The following is a 9572-nucleotide window of genomic DNA, read 5'->3' as shown; positions in this document are numbered from 1 at the left end:
GCTGTTCATGATGACAAGAAATTGATGATTTATATACACGTGAGGGTTATACATGTTGTAAATTGTGCAGTAAAGCGAAGAAATTTTGCAGATCATTGACAGAAAAAAAAGGTCTATAAACTAGTGTTTGTCAATTTTTTAACATTGGCTAGTCATTTTTAAGATGTTTTGATAATTTGTAATATACTTTACCAAGGCTTCAATGTTCAGAATTAAAGCTTCAGAATAGCCAATGAAGAGAATAACCATCAACCCCTAGTATGATGAATATAGAGTATGTTTTTCTCTAGAGTCTTCATTCTACTTTACAAAATTCTTCAGGTATATTACTTGGATGGAGTTCGCCTTTCCTCAGGAATTTAATCTCAGAAATCTTTCTATTTTTGCTTAGCCTGTGGTGACCAATTAAGGGATAGAAATTCTTATTCTCATTCTTAGATATGTGATGAAAGGACATTTGCATGAAGGAATCACTGCTTATTTGTATGTGTGTGTATGCTATGAATTTGCCAAAAGTAAAAAGGGAGATACTTTCAAAAGAAGGAAAAGATAATTCACAATCTATCCCCAATTCTTTTTTGGCAAAAAAAAAAAAAAAACAAGCCAGAAATTTTGAAATTACTTTTAGTTTGCTCCTTTTTTCTTAAATATCCTGTGGCACCCAGTTTTCATGAATATAAAGGAAATGTTTTATTTTTACATAGCAAGACTAGAGGAACCAATTGAAACATAGATAATCATTTTTTTTACCAAAATTCAACAGAATAGCCTATGGTTAGGTTCCAAAAGTAATGAACTATGAGTCTGATACACATATCATACTGCTTTATTTCTTTCTTGGAAGGCATTAAATTAACACTTTATGACTCTATCAGGCAGAGTCACATCCACAAACTCAACTGGTCATTCCATGATCAGCATCTCCATTTTACAGGGAAGTAAATTGAACCCAAGAGAGGTTTACTAATTTACTTGCCTCACATCATGCATGGCTACCCCATATAGTGTGTCAGGGTCTGTTACACTGAAATGCATCTTTCTTTCACAAATGTCAGCTATGAAATTCCAACACAGGTCTTTAAAACTCAATCTTACTCTCAACTGGAACACAACTGTCTGTGGTATGTTTAGGTCTACAGATTAAAAAATTATATGGAATCTTAATAAAACAACTTTGTCCTTCAAGAAGATGGTGTCAGATTTGCTGTAGCCTTGTCTCATGTGTAGCTGTCCATTTCAGCACTACACATTTCTTTTCCTCTTTTTGTAAGTTTGAGCTATGGCATTTCACTTTTACAAAAGACCAACATTAGTATGGCGACAGATTTCTTCTATTAAAGAAGAATCACCTTCAGATTTATTTTGTGTATTGAAAACAAGTACTAAAGTACTTATGTTGGTCTTTATAAAAAAAAAGTGCCTAAAGTGAACTTTCAGAAAGTGGGGTAACTGCACTTCTCTATGTGCGTGGAGAATACCAGCCCATTCTGTTTTATTACACAACTCTTTATAAAACAAAGCTTCTCTGACTGCACCACTCTTGCACATGGAGTTCTCACAGATGTCCCTTTCTCAAACTCAATGGTCAAATGGAGCTATTTCTTCCATAATTTGACCATAAAGTAAATCCAGAGCATGGTACTGGGGTGATTGTGTTTACTAAGGTGGGCATGACTGTCTCCAATTCATAAGAAACAGAACCTTTTCCGAGCACCTTGTCTATTTAAATGGTCATATTTGCAATTGCTGGTGAGTATTAAATATTTCAGCATAATCTAAACTAAATGATGTGTGGTACACTTTGTCTTATGATTATTAGATAGAAGATGAGAGTAATCCAAGGCTACGGATAGAAAAAGTATTGATTAAATGTTATTTCTATTCTAAGGCCAAATGGAGGATTTGAAGGGGAAACTAAGGCCAGTGACTGTGTCTTAGGGGCTATCCCAAGGGCTCAGTGGAGGGGTGAGAGGATGAATTAGGCACAAATTATAAACTGTCAGCAGCAAACTGGGAAGGTGCAAGAACTGGAGGAGGAAATATAAGGCAGTCTGGTGGTCTCAGTGGATAAAGTCTCACTGGTTAGTGAGTAAGGTTAATGCTTGTTAAGATATTCCTTTGCACTCGTCATCAGTAGTCTCTCTTGAGGACAGAGTATCACCTGATTATTTCTGATATTTAAAATAACATATAAAGGATATATTAATGATGTAAATTAATGACATAAATAATGTTTGGCTCTGGTGTGTAAAAAATATGTTGGTTTTATCTGGATTTTTAATTCAGTGAAATTATTAAGAAATTAGCACGGGAAATGAGATAACTGTTGTTAAAGGCCAACCATGAAGCATAGATTTTGAGAAGTTCTTTATATATTTTAACTTTCTTAATGTAGCAACATGTATTATTAGAGAGGATTTTACTCCATTTCATAAAAGAAGAAAATGAGACTCAATAGCCTTAAGCCATAATATGTTGTCTTTAGACTCTGCCTATCTATTCTTCCCACTCCATTCTCCTTGTTTTAATGATGTGAAAATACCAAAACATAGATCTGAACATTGGCCACATTGTGGAGACTGTCATTGAGGCATTCTTATTTTTTGGGTGGTGGAGTGACTTCTCTTTAGGTCTTTGCCAATTGCCTTTTCCTAAGTTACTCATTTAGCAAGCATATTATGGTTATGAAAACATGATGGAGAGTAAGAACACCATCTTCAGCATCAAGAGATATGGGTTTTATTACACATTATGCCATCTTTTTTTTTTTTTCGATAACCTTAAACAGCCTCCCCTATTTGTACAAGTAGTTTGGGTAAGTTGGAAGGTGTTTCCACGTTGTGTGATTTTGCCTGAACCAATATGTTTATTGCCATAAATATAGTTATTTTTGTTTCTACTTCAATTGGAGGTAAAATTGGAAGAGTTATGAGACCACAGTCCACCTCCCAAAACTTTTCTGTTTCTGGTAAACAACTTCAGAGATGTTCTTCTGTGATAAAATTGTCTCTGGATTGGACTAACACAGCATGAACTCTGCTCTTGTGTGCTTTGTTATATTGAGAACATGTTCCTCTACTTAGTGAAATGTCATCAAAACACTTTGGCAGATATCTTGTTTTTGTGAAATTAGTCCCTGAACCTATCAAGGTTAATCCATTCCTCACCTAATTTCTGATCAACTGTGGTAAAATCTATATAAACTTTCTTCTGCTTTCTTTCTGATTTACTCTTCAAGTTTGAGAATCTGTGATGCTGTCTCTTCAGAGTTTACAACACTCTGGCCTTGGATTTGTATTCTGGGTACAGACTTTCCTGGTTTAGCTCCAGGAACTCCTTTTTTGAAAAATTATTTTCCTGGACAGTGTTCACTGCTTTAAACCTATCTCTGTTCTCCTTCCAAGCCTTGCTTCTCTAGGGCTTGGGGAGATACACTAGACAGGGGTTGGGTTTCTAAAGCAATCTCTCTGCCCAAAACTGTAGCTATTTAAGTAGAGGATGGAAGGACACTTAATGGGCCATTGCAAATGGATGTCAAGCTTTTATGAGGTTGGAATGATGATTGTCTGTACCTGCTAATTCTTTAATCTGACTCTGGCTTTCATTCCAGAGTTGAAAGAAAAATTCAAGTTGAAAGACATTCTCATGATGACACTTCAGGAAAATCCATACTCCCCATAGTTTTATAGATGGTTTCAGACCCTCATTCATATAATCTTCAGCATCTAACATTACAAATATTATTTTTGGCACTATAATATTAAAGTGTCTAGTCAAACCAGGTTTACTAATGTGGTTTCAGTTTTCTTAAACTCTTTCCCTTGGTGACACATGCTGCTCACAGTGACCACATTCTTTGGAGCCAATCCAGAGTTATGTACAATTTTTTTTCTTATTATTAATTCAAGCATATTGGAACATGGTGATTTAGTGTGGTTCTGTATAGGAATATCCATAAGTTGAATTGGACTGAATCTATTTTTAAAATAATTTCAAATATCAATTTTGTTTATTTTAGTAGATAATTGTAATAGGCCTTACAATTGGTGGCAGCATAAGAGTATCAGGACACTTGAGTCACAAAAGTATAAATGAAACATAAGAATCCTGGCCCAGAATTTAGTGGCCTGGCTTCTTATTTCCCCACCACAAATGGTGCTCATTTTCCTGTAAACTTGCTGTAAATTGTGAGTATTGATGCTTATTTTTTTTCTATTCCATAGGAATATTATGAGATTAAATTTAAATAATTGAAATAAATGCATTCCACCATCTCTGAATGTAATTGAAGGATGCAATTATTTTCATCATTGTCATTACCATATCATCTCAATTGCAGAATGAGACAAGATCCAACTACTTTGAAAATTGCTGTGAACTTTATTAGGCATAAAGTGCTAATATTATAATAAGGTTCATAATTGTCACTTAATGTACATCTGAAAACAATATTTAAAGCTGTGATTAGCGTTAATTGTAGATCAATTGAAATATAGAATACATTCATGAAAATGTTTAAATCAGATAGTTAACCACCCAAATTTTTAATTCATACAATAGGCAAGAGTCAACCTCCATATTATACACATTTGTTATCAAATACTTAAACTCAGAAATGGTAAACTTATTTTTTTATCATACTGTTTTGTCTTCATGTAGACTTAAAGAGGAGTTCAAAATTAAAGACGAATGCTACAATAATTCTATTGTGAAGTTCTCATGTTGCTGACAAGACCTCCTAATGATGGTGAAAGACCCCTGAGGTCCAATCAGCCACAGCTAAGAAACTTCACCAAACTGGCCTGCAAACAGGATATGTGGTAGCACTTTTAAGGCTCAAGAGAAATAATTTATCTAAAGGTAAATCAGCAAAGACTGATTGTAACTGAGCTAGTTGGCATTTTTCATCTTACTACTTTATTTCTTTCTTGGTGAACTAACGGCTACCTGGGACCCTGGCCATGGAGCTATGTTAGACAACTTCATAGGTAAGATCTCCTTTTCCCCAAGAAACCACATAATCATAGATTTTCAAGTTTAAATGAATCTTACAAATTATATAATCACTGTCATCCTCATCAATCTGAGATTTTAACCCCTCTTCAACTTGCAAAACATCAAGAAAGATCGACCCATCTACAATACCACCAACTTTGAACAAAAAATATTTGGATTTACTTTCTCAGTGATATGTATTTAAATTAGTTATAGGAATAATATAGTTAGAATTAAATTAGTTATAATAATTATATACTGCAAATTTGCATCATTTTTTCCTACTTAATAATACAATGTAAGTATATCCTATGATATTACACAATTTTTAAAACACTTCTGTTAAAAACTACACATCAATCAAAGAGATGCACTATATTTTAATTATCCATCTTTCCAATGTTGAACAGTCCATGTAGTTTCTAAATTTTCCACAGGTTTTAATAATTGTGTTGAATACATTTATAAATAATTATTTTTATGTTTTAAGAATATTTTTGTTTAGGGTTTATTTCTAGAAAGCGTATTGTGGAGCCAAAGATAAAAGAAAAAATTAATTTTTATTTCTTTAGTTATTTCTAAACTGATTTTATTAATTATGTCTAATTCTTACTATATGTATAATATACTCTCTTCTGACCTATAGGATAAGTCAACCAGAGAATAAGGGAATGCAATGAAGCTGATGCACTTTGTTTTCACATATGGATACATTTTCCAGCTTGAGAAATTAAAAAATAAAGCTCTTTTAAAAAGGCAAATGAACTCATATATAAAACAGAAACTGACTCACAGACATAGAATACAGACTTGTGGTTGCTGGGGGAGGGGTGGGAAGGGATAAACTAAGAGTTTGAGATTCACAGATACTGACTGGCATATACAAAATAGATAAACAACTTTATACTGTATAGTGCAGGGAAATATATTCAATATCTTGTAGTAGGTCATGGTGAATAAGAATATGAAAATGAATACATGTTTATTCGTGTATGACTGAAGAATTTTGCTATACACCAGAAATTGACACAACATTGTAAACTAGCTATAACTCAATTAAAAAAATAAATTGAAAATTAAATATCTTTGTAATGAAAAGACATATTTTAGGCAGAATACATCTTATTTTGTTTATGTTTCCTCTTTTCTTTGGGAAATTTATGTCCCTAAATGTCCTCATTCTATTAGTAATGCAGTGTCCTGTAACCAGGAATGATGGAAGATGGATGCTGTGGAAAGATGGGAGAAGTAGGCATGAGAATGCCTGTAGCAGAAACATAAAGGGGTGGGAAGGTCACTCACATCATGGAGGGATGGGTTGCTGCTGTTTGGTAATGAAATTTCAGTCACTAAGGACATTTAACAAGGACACTTCTCATGACTGTGTAAAACAACATGCATTAATATATATAGTAAATATCCAATAAATATTTTTTGAATGAGTGAATTTGACATAGGCATTTAGAGTAATAGATTTTGCATGTGTCAGGATTATGTGTGTATGTGTGTAAATATCTAGTGCATTACCTACCTCTCCACCTTATCTAGCAGATTATTTCTTTTTGTTCTCCACATTAAATTTTTATTTTTAGAATTTTGAAAATAGGGATTTTTTTCCTTGATAGATCCTTGTGTGTTGAACACCTATGCAAGAGTTTTTCTTTTTAAATCAAAAATATGAAAGCTCAAAATTTACCAAATATGACTATGTTAAATTATATGTGGAACAAATTTTGAAGAATAAAAACTATTGATTTGCAAACACTATAATTACCTAGAAAGTAAAATGATCCACTAATATATTCTTTCTTAGAGGCAATTAATATTTCATATTTACCCTATAAGTGTAATTGAAAATGTTAAACTGGAATACAGATTACTTTCAAATGTTTATTTATGTTTCTCATAAAGTAGAGAGTGTGATAAACAGAGCAGGAGGACGAGAACACTTGAATTCATTGTAGGTTTATGGTCTGGGGAAGCAGGTGTATTATTACCCATGGAGAGTGACAATTCACCAAGCTTCACTCATAACCTAGTGAGTTTCAGGCAGTGCAGACATTATTCCAGGCACTGTGGTAGGTGCAGTGAATACCTTATATGTTCTGGTAGGTACCAAGGAGAGTGAGTTGCCAATGACATAATACATTTCCCAAAAGTACCTGCTTATGGTAGATATTTATTGATGATATCTTTCTTTCCACAGTTAAAGTGAGGATTCAAATATAAATTCTCATGGAAGAGGAAATACCTCTTACGTGTGTGCAGCAGCTTTCAGGTTACAATATACACCTGAGAATTACAATTTGCAAGCCCACAGACACAGAGGAGGAATCAAAACCATGGAACACAGAGATGACTTAGCAGAGTCACATGGAGCTGGAACAAGAAAGAGAATCCAGATATTGTGTAGACAGCCTAGGATTTTCTCAGTAAATTACTGACCAAATGTTGCCCTATAGATGTTTTACAGGTGACAGGTACGAGGTGTCTGAAGAGATGGGAACATCATGGAGGAGGTAAGAGAGAACTGAAACAAGCACTGAGGCAGGAGTGTCAGGGACATGATCCACAGGTACAGTGACTGCTTTTTCTTTTACCAAAAATTTCAGATCACAATTCTTTCATGATTAATAAGTATCATTCCCTATTCTTTTAGATAATTGAGTCCCCAGGAAGGTGTAACTTGCTGAATGGATCTCCTCATGCCTTCCAACAACGTGACTGAGTTTGTTCTCTTGGGAATCAAGCAGAATCCACACTTGCAGAAAATACTGTTTATTGTCTTTTTGCTCATTTTCTTATTTACAGTGTTGGCCAATCTGCTCATGGTCATCACCATCTCCCTCAGCCCTGCACTTTCAGCTCCCATGTACTTCTTTCTTCCCTACTTGTCCTGCATTGATGTCCTCTTCAGCTCTGTCACAACTCCTAAAATGCTTATTGACCTACTGTACCAGAGGAGAACCATCTCCTGGGGTGGCTGCATGACTCAGCTTTTTGTGGAACATTTCCTAGGAGGATCAGAGATCATCATCCTGGTTGTCATGGCCTATGACCACTACATGGCCATCTGCAAGCCTCTTCAGTACATGACCATCATGCAACAATGGCTCTGCCAGTTCCTGGTGGTGGTGGCCTGGCTTGGGGGGATCCTACATGCCACTGTGCAGTTTGTTTTTGCATTTGACTTGACCTTCTGTGGTCCCAATGTCATTGACCACTTCAGGTGTGATTTCTTCTCACTGTTGAAACTTGCCTGCAGCGACACCTACAGGCTTGGGGTGGTAGTGACTGCTAACAGTGGGGGCATGTTCTTACTCATTTTTTTATGCTACTCATCTCCTACATAGTCATCCTGAGCTCCCTGAAATCCCACGGCTCTGAAGGATGGCACAAGGCCCTCTCAACATGTGGCTCCCAATTTACAGTTATGATACTCTTTTTTGTCCCTTGTATATTCACCTATGCACGTCCTGTGGCCACCTATCCTGTGGACAAGTTGGTAACTATGTTCTTTGCAATATTCACTCCTATGTTAAATGCTATCATTTACACAGTGAGAAACATTGAGGTGAAAAATGCCATGAGGAGTTTGTTGAAGAGGAGAGTAACTTAGGCTGTTCATGATGCCAAGAAACTCATGATTTATATACATGGGAGGGTTATACATGTTGTAAATTGTGAAAAAAATAAGAAATTTTGCAGTCACTGACAGAAAAAAATGGCTCAGAGACTAAATTTTGTTGAGTATTTTATTTTGATGAGACATTTATTAGGCATTTTGATGAGTTGTAATGCACTTTACCAAAGTTTTAATGTTCATGTTCATAGCTTCAGAATAACCAATGGTAAAGACAACAATAAACTGCTAGTTTGATTGTAGAGTATGTTTTAGTCCAGAGTCTTACTGCTACTTTGCCAAATTTTTCATATACGTTTGTTGGATGAAATTGGCTTTTCCATAGCACCTTCATCTCAGAACTCTTGTTTTTTGTTATTCTTGGCAAAGTAAGTAAGGGATAGAAATTCTTAGATAGGTACGTGGGGAAGAGACAGTTGTTTGAAGGAGTCACTGCTGATTTTTTCCCCTTGCACTATGCATTTACCAAAAGCAAAAAGGGAGACCTCACAAAAGGAGGAAAGAATAATTCAAAATCTCTCTCTCCTTTCTATCTTTTCATAGCACAACAAATAAACCAGAAATTACAGATTCCTATTAATTTGGTTTTAAATTCTTAAGCATCCCTATGGCTCACAATTTTTCTTGACTATAAAGAAAATGTTTACTTTTGTGATATTAAGACTTCAGGAGCCATGTGAAACAAAAAGTGTAAACTTACTTTCATTCAATTAAACAAAAAGGTATATATTTTGGTTTCAAAGCTATTAGTCTATAGGTCTGATACATACTTTTACACTAAATGAACACCTTATTATCTATCAGACATCTTCACTTCAGTTGATTCATCCATGCACTAAACTGGTAATTCCATTATTAGTGTCCCGTTTTACAGAGAAGCAAATTGAAGCCAAGAGAATTTTACTAATTACTTGCATCACATCACACATGCTTA

The 9572-nt window shown here is 34.8% G+C and overlaps 1 protein-coding gene across 1 annotated transcript; it reads left to right on the top strand.

The window, feature by feature from the left end:
- Positions 1 to 7654: 7654 nt before the first annotated feature.
- Positions 7655 to 8614, top strand: LOC135320019 (olfactory receptor 4C3D-like). The gene is given in 2 exon segments (XM_064482412.1): positions 7655 to 8322; positions 8325 to 8614. Coding segments are annotated over 2 exon segments (924 nt in total). The 5' UTR covers positions 7655 to 7688.
- Positions 8615 to 9572: the final 958 nt, after the last annotated feature.

Source organism: Camelus dromedarius, chromosome 35, assembly GCF_036321535.1.
Source record: "Camelus dromedarius isolate mCamDro1 chromosome 35, mCamDro1.pat, whole genome shotgun sequence".
Taxonomy (NCBI): domain Eukaryota; kingdom Metazoa; phylum Chordata; class Mammalia; order Artiodactyla; family Camelidae; genus Camelus; species Camelus dromedarius.
Note: the sequence above shows the minus strand (reverse complement) of the source record. Positions and strands in the feature narration are given on the sequence as shown.